This window comes from Hemiscyllium ocellatum, chromosome 4 (assembly GCF_020745735.1).
Source record: "Hemiscyllium ocellatum isolate sHemOce1 chromosome 4, sHemOce1.pat.X.cur, whole genome shotgun sequence".
Classification (NCBI taxonomy): Eukaryota; Metazoa; Chordata; class Chondrichthyes; order Orectolobiformes; family Hemiscylliidae; genus Hemiscyllium; species Hemiscyllium ocellatum.
The window spans coordinates 140752775-140775869 of NC_083404.1; the positions used below are offsets into that span (position 1 = coordinate 140752775).

Here is a 23095-nt window from a genome sequence, read left to right on the forward strand (position 1 = left end):
GATGCAACATATAAATAAGGAGGATGCCATTTAGGTACGAGACTCTTTTTACTTATTGTGGCAATTATTTAGAATTCTCAACTCCAGTGCTTGGAAGCACAGCTTATGGATATGTTTGGAGATTTGCTGGTTTGTTTATTCAACAATAATAAAGACACATGGGATAGTTTGGGAAAAAAAGCACTGAAATGGATGACCAGCAATTAAATGACAAGCTTGTTGGACTGAATGGCCTACTCCTACATCACTGTCACAGAGCTTTCTTTTGTCCTTGTCCTAATCACCAATCAAAATCGGTTGCATATTGGTTCAGGCGTTGATGCAGGGTGATCAATCTGAAACACTTAGTTTTTGTCTCAACAGACACTGCCAGTCAGTATTTTATTTCAGATTTCTAGTGTCTGCAGCAATTTGCATATTTTGTAAATTTATAAATTCTTTCCAGTGTTACAGGGAAAGGACAGCGAGATGACCATTACACTGGGGGGTATAATCAGAGCCCAACTGCACACGGTGGGAGCACAGAAAAAGACATATAGTGATAGGAGACTGCAAAGTGAGGGGTACAGATAGGAGTTTGAGGCTGCAGATGTGACTCCAAGACAATATGTTGCCTCCCTGGGGCCAGGATGTCAGTGAATAGCTGCAGCTGAAGGGGGAAGGTAAGCATTCCTGGTTCATTTTAGTACCAATGACATAGGCAGAAAAATGGAATCATAGAAACAAAAGAAAATAGCTGCAGGAGTAGACCCATTTACCTTCAAGCCTGCAACACCATTCTGTACGATGGTGGCTGATCATGCAATCTCAGCATCCCGCTTTCGTTCCTTACCCATTGATCCCATTAGCTGCAAAGGCCACGTCCAGCTCCCTCTTGAATGTCTAATGAACTGGCCCGAACAACTTCCTTTGGAGAGAATTCCACAGGTTCACACCTCTGAGTGAAGGAATTTTCCCTTACCTCAGTCCTGAATGGCCTACCCCTTATTCTTAGATTGCGACCCCTAGTTCTGGACTTCTCCAACATCAGGAACATTCTTCTCAATCTAGCCTATCCAGTCCCATCAGAATTTTATATGTTTCTATGAGAAACCCCCTCATTCTTCTAAACTCTAGCAAGTACAAGTCCAGTCGATCCCGGTCTTCTCTCACATCAGTTCTGCCATCCGGAGAATCAGTCTGGTGAACCTTTGCTGGACTCCTTCAATAACAAGACTGTCCCTCCTCAGACTGGGAGACCAAAACCACACACAACACTCAAGTGTGGCCTCACCTATGTTCTGTTTAACTGCAGTAAAACATCCTTACTTAGATACTTACATCCTCTTGCTATGAAGGTTTCCTCATTGCCTTCTGCAACTGCATGACAACCTTCAGCAACTTTCACCTTTTCCTAAACTGCCACCATTCATATAATAATCTGCCTCCTTGTTTTTCTGACCAAACTGGATAACCTCACATTTATCCCATCATATTACATCTGCCAAGTAATGTGAACATTCAGCCAATCTGTTCAAGTCATCCTGCAGCCTCTTAGCATGCTCCTCACAGCACACACTGCCACCCAGCTTCGTGTCATCTGCAAATGGCCTGTAACTAGGACAACCAACTCGGAGTTTAGTTGCAGATTGACAAGCTGGACCTCCAAGGTTGTAATCTATGGATTATTCCTTGTGCCATGTACCAAAGCAGGAAAGTGGTTTTGAAGATTATCAGATCAGACATAGTCTCATTGAACAGGAGGTGGCATGGTGGCTCAGTGGTTAGGACTGCTGCCTCACAGCACCAGGGACCCAGGTTCGATTCCAGCCTCGGGCAACTGTCTGCATGTTCTCCCAGTGTCTGCCTGGGTTTCTTCACACAATCCAAAGATGTGCAGGTTAGGTGAATTGGCTAAATTGTCCTTCGTGTCACAGGGATGTGTAGGTGAGGGGGAATGTAGGGGAATGAGTCTGGGTGGGTTACTCTTCAGAGGGTTGGTGTGAACTAGTTGGGCCAGATGGCTTGTTCCCACACACTATGGATTCTAGGATAAAGGCTGACTTTATTTCTGTTCCTAAGTCAGATGGTCTTGTTGTATTATAATTAATGGAACAATAGTATGTAGTTTCAAATTCATTTTAAACTGAATTAAAAGGCGTGTCAGCTTTGCTTCATATGACCTTCTATTGCCCTCAGTTTGTAAAGTCTCAGTGAATCTGGTTGAAACAAGTTGTACCAGGTGTTACATTGCTAGTTGCCCCTTTCACAACCCAAAGTGGCCAGTTAAAAAAAACAAACAGTAAATGTGTGCATTACACTCACTCCATTTCAATGTGAAATTTAAAACATGCAACAATTTGTAATTACACTAAACGACATTATAGATTTTACTCAAAATAAAGTTTAAAGTTGGTGTGTTATTTATTTGATTAGAAACTTTGCTAACACGAGAGAATCAGTCACAGCTCCCAGCTCAACACAGACAGTGTTGGGAGAAGGAACTGCAGCAGCATCTTCAACATTGTCACACCAGTCTCATTCCTGTCACAAATATCAATGATACAAATCTATTGATACTCTAACTTTAAATCAAATTAAATTGCACAAATTTCCATTGGTGTCAAATTACAGCTTGCAAAAAATATTTAAAAAGCATTCCTTCTTCAATTCTCTTTTGGACCATCACATTCATAGGCCATCTGCACACGCTTCCCCATCTGTCGGACATGGTCTTCATTGATTTTTTCCAAAGCTTCAATCTAGATGTTTTTGTTTGAGAAAGGCAAATACGTTTTTAGCACAAGATATATTAAACTCAATGGTTCTGCTAATCTGATTTTAAATTGTATATTTTGAAGAATTGCACCTTAGCTTTCTCAACTGAAAATTTCAAAGCCAGAATCTCTGTCTCTAGTACAACAGCTAGGATATATTCACTCATAAGTAAATATTAGATTAGATTACTTACAGTGTGGAAACAGGCCCTTCAGCCCAACAAGTCCACGCCGACCCGTCAAAGTGCAACCCACCCATACCCCTACACTTAACACTACAGGCAATTTAGAATGGCCAATTCACCTGACCCGCACATCTTTGGACTGTGGGAGGAAACTGGAGCACCCGGAGGAAACCCACACAGACACGGGGAGAATGTGCAAACTTCACACAGACAGTCGCCTGAGGCGGGAATTGAACCCGGATCTCTGGCGCTGTGAGGCAGCAGTGCTAACCACTGTGCCACCGTGCCGTCCCCAAGAGAAATAATTTCTCAACTAATCAGGATTTTACAAAACTGGGGAAAAATGGTTAAGTAACTTAATTATATTCCCCACTTTTGGAGAATACGGCAAGTTATTGGTTTATACAGTGGGATATTTACAAAGGTTAGTCATTAAAAAAGAATTTATTTGTAAATATAAAAGCAAAGTACTGTGGATGCTGGTGAAACTCAGGAGGCCTGGAAACATCTGAAAAGAGATATGGAGTTAATGTTTCACAATCAATCTGACTTCCTCTGAAATAAAGAGGGGCTGGAAAAGCAATGGTTTTTGTATTGTTAACAAAGGGAGAGGAGGAGTGAGTGGAACAGATGCTGACGGCACCCACAGCAAAAGACAGAGGAAATGCTCATGCTATATAGCTGAGATGTAGATGAAGAATAAGTCAACCAAACACATCTTCCCATCCTAACATCCCACAATTCCCATTCCATCTATGACACCCTGATCCACTCCTCAGTCACCTGTTTGCAAATACTCCTTTCCTGCCATCCTAACACACTAACACACACACACACTAACACACACACACACACACTAACACACACACACCCCTGCAGAGGTGTAACACTTGCCCTGTCACCTCAGTCCTCCATAATGTCCAAGGCCCAGAACACACATTCCAAACAAATTGAGTTCACTGTATTTGCTGCTCACATTGCAGTCTCCTCTGAATTGGCAAGACCAAATGCAGCCTGGGTGACTGCTTTTTGCCCAATCGATAAGAATGGCCCCCAATCTTCCAGTCGCTTGCCATTTCAATAAACCTTGTTCTCATGCTAGGCCTGTCACAGTGTTTCAGCAAAGCCCAGCATAAGCTGGAGAAACAACACTCATTTTCTACATAAGCACATTGTATCCAACAACTTCAGACCATGAACACTGCTCCATTTTGATTCCATCCCTCCTCTCCCCCAGCATTTTGTTTGTACTCAGCACGGCAGACCCAATTTTCTGCTATTAACAATTATTCTTCATCTCAATCTCCTCTCCTCCGTAACCATTAATACTCTTTGCTTTTTGTTCTCAGCATTTTCACCCTCAGTTCCACTCACTTCCAATCCCTCATTATCAACGGTATAAAAATTTCATTTTCTAGAGTCCTTTACATTCTGAAGGAGTTAAATCATACTTGAAACATAAACCTGATTTCTCTCTCTCTCTCTCTCTATACAGATGTTGCCAGACCTGCTGAGTTCATCCAGCACTTGCAGTTTTATTGAGTGTTCACAATTCCTTTAACATAGAAACACTGCTTAAACACTGAAAAGCCACACTTTATTCCATGAAAAGAGTTTACCTCAACAAGGAAGTCCACTTCATTATCTGCCTTAATATTTAAACCAGAGACAGCATTGAAAAGCTCCCTTTCGCCCATTGCATCAGAAACTCCTGACTTCTGGAAGAACTGCAAGAAGGGAAGCAGTATTAAGATGACTGTACATAATATTAGAAAGCCATAAATTTAACCACATAACAATTCTAATAGAATTAATTTCAAAATGTGAAACATTCATTTTGATATTTTAATATAAAAAAACACTACAGCCAGTTTCCACACACCAAGTTCCTACAGACAGTGCTGTGTTAATGACCAGACAATCTGTTTTAGTGATAAGTTAAAAATCACACAACACCAGGTTCTAGTCCAACAGGTTTAATTGGAAGCACACTAGCTTTCGGAGCAACGCTCCTTCATCAGGTGATAGACTATCACCTGATGAAGGAGTGTCACTCCGAAAGCTTGTGTGCTTCCAATTAAACCTGTTGGACTATAACCTGGTATTGTGAGATTTTTAACTTTGTACACCCCAGTCCAACACCAGCATCTCCAAATCATGTTTTAGTGATGTTGTTGAAGGATAAATATTGGGCATCAAGACACTGCATTTTGAGCAGAGCTATGAGCATGTAAATAAGGGGACCGACAGAACCTCAGTTTTATTACTTTTATTTTAAAGAACTTGAATTCAAACTGAAGATATTTTAAACTTTCACAGAACTTTGGTTATACCACACTTTGAATACTGTGAATTGTTCTAGTTTCCAAAGAACTCAAAAGATGTAAAGATACTGCAAATGGACAAGAGACTTAGGAGGATAATTTTAGAACAGGAACAAATGATAAATACTGGGAAGGCCAGAGAATTTCTGCAGAAAAGAGAAGGCTGAGGAACGTTCTGATAAAGGTCTTTAAAATTAGGAAGAGGTTTGTTAGGGCAGATGTAGAAAAGACATTTATAAATCAGAGAAATCAGCAGAAATGTTTATCCAAGACACTGCTCAAATGTAGAACTCTCAACTATCAGGAATGATTGACGTAAATTGTATTAATTCATAATCGGGGGAAGTTAAACACCATAAGTTACAGTGGAGACACCAACTCTGTCAATAGAACAACCCCAATTTACCAGCTCAAAATATCATGTGTTTGTACATACCTAGTGTAAAAGTCAACATCACCAGCATACCCCTTGCATTAGCCGTCAGACTCAATTTTTCTGCCACAAATTTATGTTTTATTTCCTGGTATCTTTTAACAAGACGCAAGGGATAAAGCAGGCAATATGGGCTATGTTGCAAATGGAGTTGGAAATTTAAGACATGGCCACTCTACTTTGGGATGCCTGAGACATTGCAAAATGGCAAGCCACACTTTTACTCTCAGTTTATAAGGTGACTGTTTTTGGATGGGATTTTGAGACTTCAAAATGTCAACTTACGTGTTGACATCTACAGTAATTACATACGGAAAAAAAGAATGGAGATGGTGAAATGGGAAAAGATTAAAATAGGTGTATGGTAGAGAACATCAGCACTAGCCTAAAACTGTTGGACCCTTAGGACCAAATAGCCTGTGTCTGGGCTGTAAATTAATATTATACATAAAAATACACAAATTCATTATAGCTAAACCAACTGAATAACGTAGCTCTGATACCTGAGAAACATTTTTACAATCCCTGAAGAGAAACTTGAGCCCATGAGGGTGAGTAGGTTCCACAGACTGACTGACATCAATCAACCAAACCTGTAAAGAAACAATAAAAAAGGGAAGGTTGTAATCATAACAACGTGGGAAAAAATAGCAGGTCTGCTCTCTATCCTACCAGAATTCCAGTTGGTGTGGTGGGAAGGGTCATCAACATGTCTATGAACATTGATTTCATAATTCATGCTATCATCTACACTGTATGGGCTTACAGTGGCATAGTGATAATGACATTGAACTGGTAATCCAGAGCCACAGGGACATGGGTTCAAATCCCACTATGGCAGGTAGTTAAACCAGAATTAAAAATCTGGAATTAAAGAAATAGTCTAATTGTGGCCATGTAAAAAGGTAAGGTCACCATAATCCTACCATATCACTGGGCTGCTCTCCTATTACAGAGAGATAACAGGGATGGTTTAAACTGAGGGTCACCACCATGAAGAACAGTTCTTCCAGGTAACCTCAGCTGTAAGGGAATTGAACTCATGCTATTGGCAATGCAAACTAGCCAGCCAGCTAACTGAGCTCACTGGCCCCAATGTAACCACTGTTGACTGTCACTAAAGCCCACCTGGTTCAGTGATGTCCTTTAGGAAAGGAAATCTGCCTACCTTACCCAGTCTGGCCTATATGTGACTCCAGAACCACAGCAATATGGTTGGCTTTTCACTGTCCTCTGGTAACTAGTGATCAGTAATATTTGCTGGTCCAGCCAGCAATACCTACATCCAAAGAACAAAGAGAGAAAGGATATCTGCTGACACCCCTAAAGCATACTCAGTTCACTTGTACAAAACACACCAGTGCTGCTAGTGACGTCAGTCCATTCCTTTCACTCATATTTATGACGACTATTTGGACACCACCATGTTTTATACTGTTAGAGCATGTCATAAAATCTGCCTTCAGAGAACATTCTGCATGAGCAATATGAACCTTTCAGGGTAAGGGAACACATCCAAAAACAAAAATCTAATAAGCTCAAGGGGCCCAGACTAATGCTCTGATGACTTGCGGAATTAAATTCAATTAATCGAAAGAAATTAGGAATTTAAACTTAGGCTCAGTAGTGACGAAAATGAATCTGGGTCAAATAAATATGTTAAAACTGTAATCACAAATCTTTGTTGGACATCATAGTTTGAAACAAGGTGGATAATCCCTACAGTATGGAAACAGGCCATTTGGCCCAACAAGTCCACACTAACCCTCTGAAGAGTATGCCATCCTGACCCATTCCACTACCCTGTTACCCTACATTTCCCCTGACTAATGCACCCAACCTACAATTCATAGACACTATGGGGCAATTTAGCATGGCCAGTTCACCTAACTTGCACATCTTTGGACTGTGGGAGGAAACCGGAGCACCGAGAGGAAACCCACGCAGACACAGGGGAGAATGTGCAATCTCCACAAACAGACAGTTGCCTGAGTTTGGAATCGAACCCGGGTCCCTGGCGCTAACCACTGAACCATTATGCCACTCCAAAAGGAGGTTAAAATACAGATCAGCCATGAACTAACTGAATGACAGAATGGGCTCAAGAGGCCGAATGGCTTCATCTCCCACATTCCTAATATGATATAAATGATGATTGTCGTTTAAGGAAATTAATTTAAAATCATACTAATTTTGAGTTTAAAATAGTTGAACTTACCTGCAGCCTTCTGAGAGACAATCTATGACTTCTTCCATGTGGAAGGACAAGGACAGCAAATACATGGGAACACCGCCCCTGCAAGTTTCCCTCCAAGCCACTCACTATCCTGACTTGGAAATATATCGCTGTTCCTTCACTGCCGCTGGGTCAAAATACTGGAATTTCCTTCCTAAGTACATTGTGGGTCTACCTACAGCACATGGAATGCAGCAGTTCAAGGAGGCAGCTCACCCCCACCTTCTCAACAGGCAACTAGGGACGGACAATAAATGCTGGCTCCCAGTGCAATAAAGTTAGGACTTTGCACTCCATTCCATTAAGTAATCTAATCTAAAAGGTAATCTTACAGTGTGGAAACAGGCCCTTCAGCCCAACAAGTCCACACCGACCCCCCCGAAGCGCAACCCACCCATTCCCCTACAGTTACCCCTTCACCTAACACTACGGGCAATTTAGCATGGCCAATTCACCTGACCTGCACATCTTTGGACTGTGGGAGGAAATCAGAGCACCCGGAGGAAACCCACGCAGACACGGGGAGAAAGTGTAAACTCCACACAGACAGTTGCCTGAGACAGGAATTTAACCCGGGTCTCTGATGCTGTGAGGCAGCAGTGCTAACCACTGTGCCACTAATGTCTGGTTATCTAGTTGTCGGTTTCTATTCCATCCTCAGCAACATTTCCAAACTTTCTTACCTCCTGCAAATGCAAAAGTATTCTCACCTTTCCCATGTGCCACAACATGTTGTATGCACTCAGATCAGCATGAACAAGCTTACATTCAGTGTACAGCTGCTGCATCATCTGCAAGAGAAGACAGACCATAACACATCACACAAAGAAACCTTTTGCCAAAAAACATTAACCAAGAGGAGGTGATCTGATGAAGGTTCTGGAAATAATGAAAGGCAGAGTTGATGTAGAGACAATGGAAATGTGTTTGTGTTGTAAACAGACAAGAACCCTACCAATGCCTGTGCAAAAAAAAAATCACTTACATCTAAAACCTGGTAGTAAGCCCGCTTCATATCTTCAGAGCTGAGTATAGCGTCCTTTAATTTAGGAGCTGGCACGTGGTCCTGGCCAATGAAGGACATCACCAGAATGTGCTTCTTGAGTACAACGACCTCTGGACAACAAATTCCAGCTTCTTGCATTCTGCAGAAAAACAAATCAGTAGAATTCATAACTGCCATTTCAACAACTGACATTCATATAGCACCTTTAGCAAAAGAAATACCCCCAGAAAGAGTTTCACAGGAGCAAAACAGAGCCACACGTACACTTGTGTCCTCAGCACCATACTGCTCAATTCGTTCACTGTCTCAAAACTTTCAAATATCCAATGTCCAGTAAAAGCTAATTACTGCAGATGCCGGAAATCTGAAACAAGCACAGAAAATGCTGAAGAAACTCAGCAGGTCTGGCAGCATCTATGGAGAGAGAAACAGTTAACATATCAAATCCAGTATGACTGTTGTTTAGAATGAGAATGTGGTCAGACAGAGAAGCAGGAATTTCTTCTCTCAGCGGGTAATGAATCTGTTGAATTCTTTACCACAAAGGGCTGTCAGCGCTGGGCTGTTAAATATATTCCGAGGCTGAGAGAAGAGTTTTAATCAGGAAGGAAATTATGAGTCATGGACAAAAGGCAGCTCGGTGAAGTGAGAATGATCAGATTAGCCATGATCTCATTGAATGGCAGAGCAGACATGATGGGATGAATGGCCAAATCTTAGATCTCATGGGTCTTAACATCTGTACAAAGCAATGCTCATCATCACAGCTACTCATTTCCCCCAACTCCCAGGCCAGGACCCACACCCCAAGTCCTCCCTGTCAGGAAGGTACTACAACAAGCAAGCTTCTGGAGAAAGACTTTTCCAGTCTAAGCTCGCCCTTGATGATCTCCTCAGTCAAACAGCAGTGCACCTTCCCTCATGCCACCCACATGATTAAAGCCACCATATCAAGGAGTAACAGCTGCAGACCAGCGGTAGGAAGACTGGCAAGGCAACATCCATCCAAAACCATGTTTCTCATCAATGACCGCACTGATTCTGGACTTGCCAACATCACTAATGGAGCCAAAAACCATCCAATTGCATCTGCAGTTAAATATGAACAATGCCTCACATTGTCAAGCAGTATTCACTGACTAAGCCTGCCTTCAAGCTTAACAAACACCACCATGAAGCTGGATCAGAGCGGTGCTGGAAAAGCACAGCAGGTCAGGCAGCATCCGAGCAGGAAAATCAACGTTTCGGGCAAAAGCCCTTCACATTAGGAAGGGAGGCAGGGAGCCTCCGGGGTGGAGAGATAAATGTGAGGGGGGTTACAACATAGGGTACACCCTCCTGCTAATTTAAACCTGTAACACAGAAAAGATTTACCCTGTGTGATAATCTGTAAACATTCAAAAGGCCAAGAACTATCCCAAGAGTAAAACTTAACAACAACTTTATTTCTTAAAGTATAACATGAAGCCACTCACAAGGCTCTTACATGACCACACACTAAATAACAAAAACTCAGCCAATTCCTGGGTTAAAAACGTCATCTGATGAGAAGGTGACAAGCAGGTAGGACCAATGCTCACTTCACTGGAGTTCAGAATATCGAGGGGTAGCCTTTTGAAATGTACAATTCTGACGGGACTTAACAGATTGAATATTGAAAAGATGTTTCATCTTGTGCAGGAGCCTAAACTGTGGAGGCATAGTTTAAAAATAAGGAGTCTCCTATATAATATTATGGTGCAGGTGTATGTTAGACCCAAACTACAATCAGTCTGGGTATCCCAGACATGAGCCAGACCTACATCCAGCCAGTCCACTGAGCTAACTGTGGATTCATCTCTCAAACCGTGGCCACTACTCTATACCACTGCAATTTTCTCCTGTAATAAACAAACAGAATTTTCAAATAAATATGCAACAGCATATACAAAATGAAAATACACAAGACATTCTGGCATCTCAAAATTAATGTAATAATTCAATTCAAAGGAAGAGATGATACCTGATCAAATTGTGCATTTCTTTCTCAGCCCACATGCGAATGATTTTTCGAGGATTCAAATGGCTAAAGCGGTCTTTGAATCTGTAATCGTCCTTGATGTACTTATCCCGGTTTTTGAATTCATTAAGCGTCGTCTTAAAAACTTTAAGGGCACACTCTGCGGGGACCATTTTATCATCCATGCTTCAGAAAGAGAGACAGAGAAACCACAACAAATTTGTTCAAATATTAATTCCAGCTTCCCAATTTAGTTAGCATGAATCAACTTGATTGTTTGGAATGTAATAGAAAGAACTGAAGTAGTTAAGTAATTCTATTGATTGTTAACAAAATAACCAGTGGTCAACATACACTTCCCAAATTTACAGACCTTCAGCAGATCGGAGGGAACTCACGTGTACCTCCACCTAAGGAACTAAACAAGGGGAGGCAACAGTGTGGTGGTGATGTCACTAGATGGTAATCCTGAGTCCCTAATTCTTCGAGGACATGGCAGCAGATGGTAATTAGTCCAAATGATTGATGATCAACTGTCAGGTGAACCCACCCTATTCAGGAGTGTCCTCTAGGGAAGGAAATCTCCCCAGCACACAATGCCTCATCTTCACCATGGATATCCAATCCCTCTACACCTCCATCCGCCATGACCAGGGCCTCCAAGCCCTCTGTTTTTTCCTCTCCAGACGTCCCCAACAGTCCCCTTCCACTGACACTCTCATTCGTTTGGCCGAACTGGTCCTCACCCTTAACAATTTCTCCTTTGAATCCTCCCACTTCCTCCAGACCAAAGGGGTAGCCATGGGCACCCCATGGGCCCCAGCTCTGCCTGTCTCTTTGTTGGCTACGTAGAACAGTCCATCTTCCGTAATTACACCGGCACCACTCCTCACCTCTTCCTCCGCTACACTGATGACTGCATTGGTGCCACCTCGTGCTCCCGCGAGGAGGTTGAGCAATTCATCAACTTCACCAACACATTCCACCCTGACCTTAAATTTACCTGGATCATCTCTGACACCTCCTTCCCCTTCCTGGACCTCTCCATCTCCATTAATGACGACCGACTTGACACTGACATTTTTTACAAACTCACCGACTCCCACAGCTACCTGGATTACACCTCTTCCCACCCTATCTCTTGCAAAAATGCCATCCCGTATTCCCAATTCCTCTGCCTCCGCCGTATCTGCTCCCAGGAGGACCAGTTCCACCATAGAACACACCAGATGGCCTCCTTCTTTAGATACCGCAATTTCCCTTCCCACGTGGTTAAAGATGCCCTCCAACGCATCTCGTCCACATCCCGCACCTCTGCCCTCAGACCACACACCTCCAACCGTAACAAGGACAGAACGCCTCTGGTGCTCACCTTCCACCCTACCAACCTTCGCATAAACCAAATCATCCACCGACATTTCCACCACCTCCAAAAAGACCCCACCACCAGGGATATATTTCCCTCCCCACCCCTTTCCGCCTTCCGCAAAGACCGTTCTCTCCGTGACTACCTGGTCAGGTCCACGCCCCCCTACGACCCACCCTCCCATCCTGGCACTTTCCCCTGCCACCACAGGAACTGTAAAACCTGTGCCCATACCTCCTCCCTCACCTCTATCCAAGGCCCTAAAGGAGCCTTCCACATCCAAAGTTTTACCTGCACATCCACTAATATCATTTATTGTATCCGTTGCTCCCGACGCGTTCTCCTCTACATTGGGGAGACTGGGCACCTCCTAGCAGAGCGCTTTAGGGAACATCTCCGAGATACCCGCACCAATCAACCACACCGCCCCCGGCCCAACATTTCAACTCCCCCTCCCACTCTGCCGAGGACATGGAGGTCCTGGGCCTCCTTCACCACCAGACGCCTGGAGGAAGAACGCCTCATCTTCCGCCTCGGAACACTTCAACCCCAGGGCATCAATGTGGACTTCAACAGCTTCCTCATTTCCCCTTCTCCCACCTCATCCTAGTTTCAAACTTCCAGCTCAGCACTGTCACCATGACTTGTCCGGACTTGTCCGACCTGCCTATCTTCTTTTCCACCTATCCACTCCACCCTCTCCTCCCTGACCTATCACCTTCATCCCCTCCCCCACTCACCCATTGTACTCTATGCTACTTTCTCCCCACCCCACCTTCTTCTAGCTTATTTCTCCACGCTTCCAGCTCACTGCCTTTATTCCTGATGAAGGGCTTTTGCCTGAAACGTCGATTTCGCTGCTCGTTGGATGCTGCCTGAACTGCTGTGCTCTTCCAACACCACTGATCCAGAATCTGGTTTCCAGCATCTGCAGTCATTGTTTTTACCAAGGAAATCTGCCAGCCTTACTCTGCCTGGCCTACATGTGATTCCAGACCCACAGCCACGTGGTTGATTCTTAATTGGTCCTCTAAAATGGCCGAGCGAGGCATTCAGTTCAACAGCAATAATGAATGGGCAAACAAATGCTGGCTTCGCCAGGGATTTCCACATCCCACAAAAGGATAAAATCAACCATTCCCTATGACAGCTAGTTCCATAGTCTCACTGTTCTCTGGTTAAAGGGATTTCTATTGGAATTTATTACAGATCATTTTACATTTATAGCCCCCAGACTCCCAACATAATCAGAAATTACTATTTATTAGGAGCTGCCCACTTACCCTCAAGCCTTTTCTTTCATTCGACGAAACCAAGACTGATCTGATAATGGTCTGAACTCTATAATACTGCACTATCGTACACCTCCATAATTTTAAAGATCTTGACCCGCTCTCAGTCTTCCCTTTTCTAATTCAGTTTCTGATAGGTGCAATTGCCAGTGGGGTGCTGGCCAGGGATGGGAGAAGCTTTATCTTTGGATGGATGGATGGATGGATACATACCTTCCGCCATTAGCATGGAAGATCACAGATTCTTTGCCTGTACTGATGCAACCATTGATGCTTTCCAACACCCCAGCATTCACCATTTTGTACAGAAGCAAGCGAGTTTTCGAATCTATGGCTTGATCCTGAAACAGTAAGAAAGAGGAAAGAATTTATCCAGTCACTGGCAAGCAAAAATAAAGATACTTATGTTTGTCACAAACAGAATGCTGTAGAAACTCAGCTTGGTCTAGCAGCATTTGTGCAGAGAGAAATGGAGTTAATGCTTTGGAGTCTGGGATGACTTTTTCAGAACTGAAGCAGGTTGGGAAATGGTGGTTTTTATACTTTTGACAGAGTCAGATGATGAGTCTTGGGAGGAGATGGTGCTGAGTGTAAATGATAGTGGCCAATTATGTTGAAAGCAAATAGAGTAAATAGGTGTAAACTAAGGTATGAAAGGGTAAAAATGAAATTTCTCAGCTGAAAGCAAATTGAACAAGGTACATATAAGTCTAGTCTGGGTTTGGGTATGGGGGTGGGGGGGGTGGGGAGGAAATGGAAGGAGACAATAAACATCATGGGCTCTGGCCTCGAAGTTGTCTTCTTAAACACCGAGTCCATCAGACCCCACCTCCAGAGTAGACCTATCACGTTTCTTTATTTACTCTCAGTCCTTTCCCACCATTGTCTCTGGATGCCCTTAACATTTGTTCCACATGCTCCTACCCCTCTATCACAAGCATTAAAACCATAACTTTCCAATCCTTTCAGTTCCGAAGAGGAGTCATAACAGACTTAAAACATTAACTGTCTCTCAGTTGCTGCCAGACCTGCTGAAACTAGGCAGAAGTGGGTACAGCAGATGATGGAGATTAGAGTGGTGCTGGAAAAGCACAGCAGGTCAGGCAGCATCCAAGAAGCAGGAAAATCAACGTTTCGAGCAAAAGACCTTCATCAGGAATGAGGCCTCGAAGAGCTTCAGGGCAGAGGAGATGGCTTGTAGGTTGCAGTGAGAGAGAGTCTCACTGAGATCCTTGTAGAGAGAGGAGAAGAACTTCTTTGAGGTAGGTATCCTTGGAAGAGGATTCGCAGTGAAGTTAAAAGCAGAAGTGAGTACTGCTGATGCTGGAGATCAGAGTCAAGATTAGAGTTGGCCTGGAAAAGCACAGCAGGTCAGGCAGCATCCGAGGAGCAGGAAAATCAACGTTTCAGGCAAAAGCCCTTCATCAGGAACGAGGCCTCATTCCTGATGAAGGGCTTTTGCCCGAAACATCAATTTTCCTGCTCCTTGGATGCTGCCAGATCTGCTGAAACTGTCCAGCGCTGTTTTTATTTCAGATCTCCAGCAACCACAGTACTTTGTTTTTATTATAAAATTACTAGCTGCTGATTTTAAACGAATTTCAAGAACTAGTCGTTTCAACAAACACCAGGTATGAGCGAGAGAATATCAACATTTCCATCGTATCCACACCAGTCATTTTGATTTCCTAATAGCTTCTCCTCAATTACTCTACTCCCAGAGACAGGAGGATGCAAAACTGGAGGGTCATCACTCCAGTGATAGGGACGAGAAGCAGATTGAACAGTAACTTTCAAAATTGGTAAATACTGGAAGAGGAAAAACTCTCAAAGTTATAGAGAAAGGAGGAGGGTGGTAGGACAAACTGGAAAGCTCTTTTCACAACCTTGCATGGTTGTGATGAACTGTGGCCTCCTGCTACATTATATCACTAAGTATAAGGGCAGAGTTAACAAAGTGCGACGTACAGAAGTAGAATGCTCTTTTTTTTCATGAATTCTAGCACTGCGCCGCTGTTCGGAATAAGAATACTGCTTCAGTTCATTGAAGACACGATTAGATAGCTTCAAGTCCATCCCGATCCCATCGCCCACTTGGAACTCTGGAGCAAACTGTGAACACAAACACATTTTATCATTCGTTCCTGTGAGATGAGTATCTATGTTAGTATTTATTGCTACCAAGAATCACCCTTATATTTATCCAGCACTACCTAGAGCATTCCTTCAGCACAATACCCATGTATCTTGATTCCTTTAGTTTAAATAAATGGAAAATTCCCTTTTCCAAAAGGATAAGCAAGTGGTGAATCCTTAATACTATTTTTCACAGCACATTTCTTAATATCCATTATTCAAAGGTAGAAAAAGCAATTAAACAAAGGTAGACACCACCACTCCTACCTGATCCCCAATATAAATTTATGATGACACTTCAGATAGGGCAGCATGGTGGCTCAGTGGTTAGCACTGCTACCTCACAGTTTAGATTAGAGTGGTGCTGGAAAAGTACAGCAGATCAGGCAGCATCTGAGGAGCAGGAAAATCAATGTTTCGGGCAAAAGGAATAAAGGCAGGAAGCCTCCAGGGCAGAGAGATAAATGAGAGGGGGGTGGGGGTGGGGAGAAGGTAGCAAAGAGTACAATAGGTGAATGGGGGAGGGGATGAAGGTGACAGGTCAGAAAGGAGGGTGGAGTGGATAGGTGGAAAGGAAGATAGGCAGGTAGGACAGGTCATGGGAACGGTGCTGAGTTGGAAGGTTGGAACTGGGGTGAGGTGGGGGAAGGGGAAATGAGGAAACTGATGAAGTCGACATTGATGCCCTGGGGTTGAAGTGTTCCGAGGCAGAAGATGAGGCGTTCTTCCTCCAGGCGTTGGATGGTGAGGGAGCGACGGAGGCAGCGGCCCAGGACCTGCATGTCCTCGGCAGAGTGGGAGGGGGAATTGAAATGTTGGACCACAGGGCGGTGTGGTTGATTGGTGCAAGTGTCCCAGAGATGTTCCCTGAAGCGCTCTGCGAGGTGGGGTCCAGTCTCCTCAATGTAGAGGAGGATGCATCAAGAGCAACGGATACAATAAATGACATTGGTGGATGTGCAGGTGAAACTTTGATGGATGTGGAAGGCCCCTTTGGGGCCTTGGATAGAGGTGAGGGAGGAGGTCCAAAGATGTGCAGATTAGATGGATTGGCCATTGTGTCTGGGCATATGTAGGCTAGGGGCATTAACCATGGAAATGTAAGGTTACAGGAATAGGGCAGGAGGGTGGGTGTGGGTGGAATGCTCTTTGGAGGATCAGTGTGGACTCGATGGGCCAAATGGCCTGCTTCCACACTGTCGGGAATTCTATAGGGAAATACTTACATTTTCCATTCGTGCAGTATTTCTTCTGCCACATGTCACCTCATCGTGCTTGGTAGTAATCTCCTTGCCCTTTCCCACAAATCCTCGCTTTGCATTTGGTGAAGGTTTATCTGCCAACATACACATTTTGAGACCTCATTTACGTTATTTAAGAAAATAAAGATACACAAGAAAAAGTCTTAATTAAAATGTAAAAAACAAAACTCATTTTAGGCTCTTGCATCAAAATTGAAACACATCTAACATGTAGCAACATGACAACATATGGTGCCTAGGTTTAATGTTTTCTCTGTATTGCTGCTGCACTCAAACCAAGGAATAGGACCTCACCCAGACTCAGGCAGCAGACCCATCCTCTAAGACACAGCTGACCCCCTCAGCCAGTGAAGTCTTTTGAAAAGGAATTAGATTCATAGATTTATGATTTTTTTTTGTAAAGGAATATTTGACACACACAGAATGAGAAGTCAGCCATTTCAAACAGCTAGCACAGCCACGATTTAAAAAACCCAAATCATTCTTGAGATGTGGGAATTGCTAAGACGACCAACAATTACCCTAAAACCGATGGCCACTTCAGAGAACAATTAAGAACAGTTAATAGCTGACCCCACATATTAATACGTGGGCTGAAAATGTGGGATTCCTGAAGAAGGGCTCATGCCCGAAACGTCGACTCTCCTGCTCCTTGGATGCTGCCTGACCTGCTGCGCTTTCCCAGCAACACATTTTTCAGCTCTGATCTCCAGGATCTGCAGTCCTCACTTTTTCCTAGAAGATTTTAACCTACTACGAATCCTCTTGCAAGGATGCCTTCCTTGAAGAAGCTCTCTTCCGCCCTCTACAAGGATTTCAGTGAGTCTCTCTCTCACTGCACACCCCCGGTCATCTCCTCTGCACAGAAGCTCTTCAGCCACGTTCTCAAACAGACTCGTTACCACAGCCACATCTCCTTCCTCAGCACCTGCCTACGGAACCAACTAATCCTGCACGGACTCCGGACTACATTCCTGAAGAAGGGCTCATGCCCGAAACGTCAACTCTCCCGCTCCTTGGATGCTGCCTGAGCTGCTGCGCTTGTCCAGCAACACACTTTCAGCCCACATATTAATATGGGACTAATGAAATGCTGGCCTTTATATCTACAGTACTGGAGTATGAGAATGTAGAAGTTATGCTTCAAACACACAAATCCCTGGTTAGACCCGTCTGTTTTCTCGAGAGTTTAGAAGGTTAAACGGTAATTTGATCATATATATTAACAGAAAAACGAGGGAAAATAAAGATAACCTATTTCCATAGGTTAGGGATTCTAGAGTGAGGGGGCATAATCAGAGAATTACAGCTAGACCATTCAGGAAAGATGTTAGGAAGCACTTCTACACACAAAGCATGGTAGATGCTTGGAACTCTCTTCCACAAACAGCAGTGGGTGCTCGTTCCGTTTTTAGTTTTAGATCTGAGAAAGATAACATGTTTGTTAAGCAAAGGTATTAAGGGATGTGGACCAAAGGCAGGTGCATAGAGTGAAGGTACAGATTAGCCGTAATCTACTGAGTGGTGGACCAGGCTCGAGGGCCTGAGTAGCTACTCCTGTTCCTAGGAGATAGGAACAGGCACAGGCAGCAGAGTAACAGCAAGATTCCTTCAGTAATAACACAAGTCAACTAACTGGATTAACAACATCCATAGATGCTTTCACTGAAAAGATTAAAAGGTGAACTCAAAAAGCGCTGCTGCAAAGTATTTTCTCTCACTTTGTGGGCAACATCAGACAATTATGATTTCTTACAGGATTTCTCAAATAGCAAAGGAGAAATGACTTCAGGTAATCTCTTTGAATCAATATCATGCGCCACATAAAAAGCGCAGAGGTTCAGGACCAGTTAATCTAGTTGGAAACATCAAGAAAGCTCTGTCACATTAAGTGAGACATTACCAGGTCCGTAGGGATCATGCCGTGTATCCTGCCAATCAACTTCATCGTCTGAGCTTTCACTGTCTTCATAAGGATGAACCATTCGATAATTCTCAAATGAAATAGATACTGAACAAGAGAGAGCAATAAACCTTAGATTTTCTACACAAACACCATAATCCCTTCCATTGATCACACCTACCGACACAATACTGTAAATGGAATTAAGTTTACAAGTCATTTCTATACATTACGATGTTTCATTATTGAGGCTAAGGAAATAAGCCTGATCAATTAAGAGACTATGCTGTGATTGTGAAGAGGAGTTCAGTTTGCTGTAGTTTAGAGAATGTGTTTAAATAAACTCTTGCTTATGATTCCTGCTGTTAGGTGCATCCACTCCAATGCTGAGGATTGATGCCTGTCAGGCAGTGACATTTTAGAAAAGATACATTGAATTATTTAGTATTCATATTGTTACACGTTTACAGAAGATTTCTTCTTTACAGGGGCAATGGCACACTACAGGAGTATTTTGACACCCTAAGGAATTACTGCACTGAACCATTTTATGAATCTCAAAGCCCAGTGTTTCCTAAATAATGAGGAGCTTAGTGCTTAATTACAGAACATCCTAAGGTTCAACTGTTATCCCAGTCTATCATCTCAGGGAGAATAAAAATAGCTTACAACTATTGGAATAAACGGTCTCAATTTCTTTGCAATACAGCAACAATTTTTTTCATTCATGGGATATGGGGATTGCTGGTCTAATTGCCATGGAGAACAAGATGGTTAGCCACTTCCTGGAAACAACTGGAAGGTGTAGGGTCAGCAACAATACCCTCAGGGAGAGAATTCCAGGTGATTAACCCAGTGACATTAAAGGAACAGTAATATATTTCCAAAGCTGGACGGTGTGGCCTGGAGGGGAACTTCCTGGTGGTAGTGTTCCCCTGTATCTGCTACTATTTTCTATCCAGATAGCGGAGGCTGTACACTTGGAAGGTGTTGTCACGGGAGTCTCAGACAGTACTTCCTAAAACAATATTAATACTGAATTATAATAAATCACATTCCTCCAGTAAACCAAAGATATTGAAACCTGAATTGGGGCAGTTCACTTTCTAAAAATGGCAGATTTTGCGTTCACCTTTGCTGTCACCATTAAATTTATTTTCTTCACGGCGAAGTTGAGCATCATATTCCCGATCAAACTCCATCTGCAACATCTGTGCTAGCAGGAGGTCACTGTCAGTATCAGCCCCCTCTCCGATCAGAGCTGTTGTATCAAGACTGAACACAAGAGAAGGGATTAATTTTTTACCCACAAATTATGAAAATTGAAATGAAAACTTTAAAAATTTTCCTATATGGAAATGTTCAATGTGCTGAAACAGGAACATAATTAGACAAATCCAGATAGTGAGCCAAACAGAAGTTTTAGGATTATAACGCTGTCTGAATCAGGTGCCACCAACAATGCAGCAAAGGGAGCAGTTTTAGGTTTCCTGGTGCTGCTCCTGGCATTCCCTTCACTGAGCCAGGATTGATCCCCTGGCTTGACGGGAATGATTGAGTGGAGGATATGCCAGACCATGAGGTTACAGATACTCTCATGGGTGACAAATCCCTCCCAGATCGTCTCAAAGCCTTCCATGCTCGCTTTGGGCAAATTTTGGCAGAGAGGCAACACCTATTCCGACAAGTCCTGGTGAACCAACAGTCACTGCATCAGAGGTCAGATCAGTTTTCCTTCATGTGAATCCAAGGAAAGCAATGGGACCAGATGGAGTACCAGGCCGTGCACTCAGAGCATGCGCGGATCAACTGGCAGAGATCTTCTCAGACACCTTCAACCTCTCCCTGCAGCAGGCCACTGTCCCTGCCTGTTTCAAGAGGACCAACATCATCCCTGTGCCTAAGAAGGCTCATGCAGCATGTCTCAACGACTACCGCCCAGTCGCCCTACCTTCAGTGGTCATGAAGTGCTTTGAAAGGCTGGTCATGGCATTAATCAACTCCAGCCTCCCCACTACTCTTAACCCACTCCAATTTGCCTATCGGACCAACAGATCCACGTCTGATGCATATCACTTACCCTTCGCTCCTCCCTAGAACATCTTGACACCAAGAATAGCTACGTAAGAATCCTACTCATTGACCAGAGTTCAGCCTTCAACATTATTTTCCCCTCGAGACTGATTACTAAACTTAGTAATCTCGGATTAAGCTCCACTCTCTGCAACTGGATCCTCAGTTACCTGACCCACGGCCACAACCAGTGAAGACTGGGTACAGTATTGCATCACCACTAACACTCAACACTAGATCCCTCAGGGGTGCGTACTCAGCCCCCTACTGTACTCACTGTATATCCATGACTGCAGTACCAAATACCAGACTAATGCCGTTTACAAATTCACTGACGACACCACCATAGTTGGTGGAATCTCAGATGGCAACAAAACAGATACAGATGGGAGATGGAAGACCTGGAAAAATGGTGCACTGAGAACAACCTAGCTCTCAATGCCAGCAAAACCAAGGAACTCATTATTGATTTTCAGCGGGATATTACTCATGTCCCCCTACACATTAACAGCACAGAGGTGGAACAAATGGAGAGTGTCAAGTTCCTGGGAGTGGTCATCCACAACAAGCTTTCTTGGACTCTTCATGTGGATGCACTGGTTACAAAGGCCCAACAATGTCTCCTCTTCCTCAGGCAGCTGAGGAAATTTAGCATGACAGCAAATACCCTTACCAACTTTTATAGGTGCACCATCGAGAGCATTCTGTCTGGATGTATCACTACCTGGTATGGCAACTGTACCATTCAAGATCGGAGACGGTTACAGAGAGTGGTGAACTCAGCCCAGACAATCACAAAGGTCAATCTCCCATCTATAGGATCCACCTACCAGGCCCATATCTAGGAAAGGCCGCCAGCATTCTCAAAGATCCATCCCACCCTGGCAATGTTTTTCTACAACCTCTATCATCGGGGAGAAGGTTCAGAAGCCAGGACACATGCACCAGCCGGTTTCGAAACAGTTTCTACCCTACTTTGTTAGAATACTGAATGGATTCTCAAACTCTTATCTATACTATTTAACTGTGATCTGCCCGTATTGCTCACAAGACAAAACTTTTCACTGTGCCCCAGTACACACAATAAATTAAATCCTAATGGAGAGATGCATCTGCATCCTACAGATTGGGAAGGATGAGGTCAAGTATTTTCAAGCTGACTATGATCACAGTTGCACAGGATCTCATGTGTGGCAGAGAGTAATCGAGCCCCTAACCAAATTACATTCTCTCCTCCTCCCCCTTTCTCCACCCTGCTCCCAACGCTAGCATTTTAAAAAAGCTGTCACATACCTAATGGCATGAGGGAATGCCGCACTCTCCTCTTGTTGCTGCAGTTCTTTGGCAAGCTCCTCACTCATTACGTCAGAAAGGGAACAGGGAGTAACGGTGGAAGGTACTGACACCCAAGGACACTGTGAACAACATCAAAAAAATGTTACAGAGAGAGGAATGACATCTCAATCACAACCAATGACACAAAGGGAGCACTCCTTCCCCTCACAACATTTATTGTGACCCATCACACAGTTGGGTGTGATTCTTTTAATGCACCACACGCTGTTATGATCCTGTTTTTTTGCTGCAATTTCGACAAAATTCTACTCTGTAGCCATATTGAGATTTGGGGAAAGAAGCTCCAAGTGCAATGTACATTGGTCTCTCAGGTTTGTAACAATTTGCAGATAACCTTCTTCCTGAATGCACTAGTAGCTTCAGGAGTATTGCACAGATCAGACATTGTATGAGTTTAATGTCCTGAAGCTGCCCTCTTTAAACAGAAAGGCTTTTCGGAAAATTCTCTGGTTTTCCAGTTCTCAGGATGACACAAAAAATTAATTGTTACACAACAGTGGGGATGTACAGGATGAGATTCAGAGCTTACTTCTCCTTCAATGGCAATGTATGAACCTTTGTACATTTCGAAACAAATTCCCATTTTACAAATTTCCAGCATTAAGCTTCACTAAGTTGCAGATTATTATAAAAGTCGTTGGCACTGGGTTCTTTCTATCTTTCATGTCATGGCTTAGAGTGCTTCCCAGCCTTTGCAGCTGTGACCCTATTCTGAAACTGAAAATTATGACCCTTCAATGACAAGACAGAAAGCAGATGTTTTTATAT

The 23095-nt window shown here is 43.4% G+C and overlaps 1 protein-coding gene across 2 annotated transcripts in view; it reads right to left on the bottom strand.

The window, feature by feature from the left end:
- Window positions 1–2379: 2379 nt before the first annotated feature.
- The window catches only part of riok3 (RIO kinase 3 (yeast)), a 31194-nt gene continuing 10478 nt past the window's right edge, over window positions 2380–23095 (bottom strand). For both annotated transcript variants that reach the window (XM_060823925.1, XM_060823924.1), the window contains exons 2-13: window positions 22265–22386; window positions 20031–20173; window positions 18899–19006; window positions 16960–17069; window positions 15566–15709; window positions 13811–13938; window positions 10943–11125; window positions 8920–9079; window positions 8645–8725; window positions 6202–6291; window positions 4561–4668; window positions 2380–2741 (exon numbers count right to left, since the gene is read on the bottom strand). In XM_060823925.1, the coding sequence (XP_060679908.1) occupies window positions 2646–2741; window positions 4561–4668; window positions 6202–6291; window positions 8645–8725; window positions 8920–9079; window positions 10943–11125; window positions 13811–13938; window positions 15566–15709; window positions 16960–17069; window positions 18899–19006; window positions 20031–20173; window positions 22265–22386 (1473 nt within the window). In that variant the 3' untranslated portion in view covers window positions 2380–2645. The remainder of the gene's footprint in view (window positions 2742–4560; window positions 4669–6201; window positions 6292–8644; window positions 8726–8919; window positions 9080–10942; window positions 11126–13810; window positions 13939–15565; window positions 15710–16959; window positions 17070–18898; window positions 19007–20030; window positions 20174–22264; window positions 22387–23095) is intronic.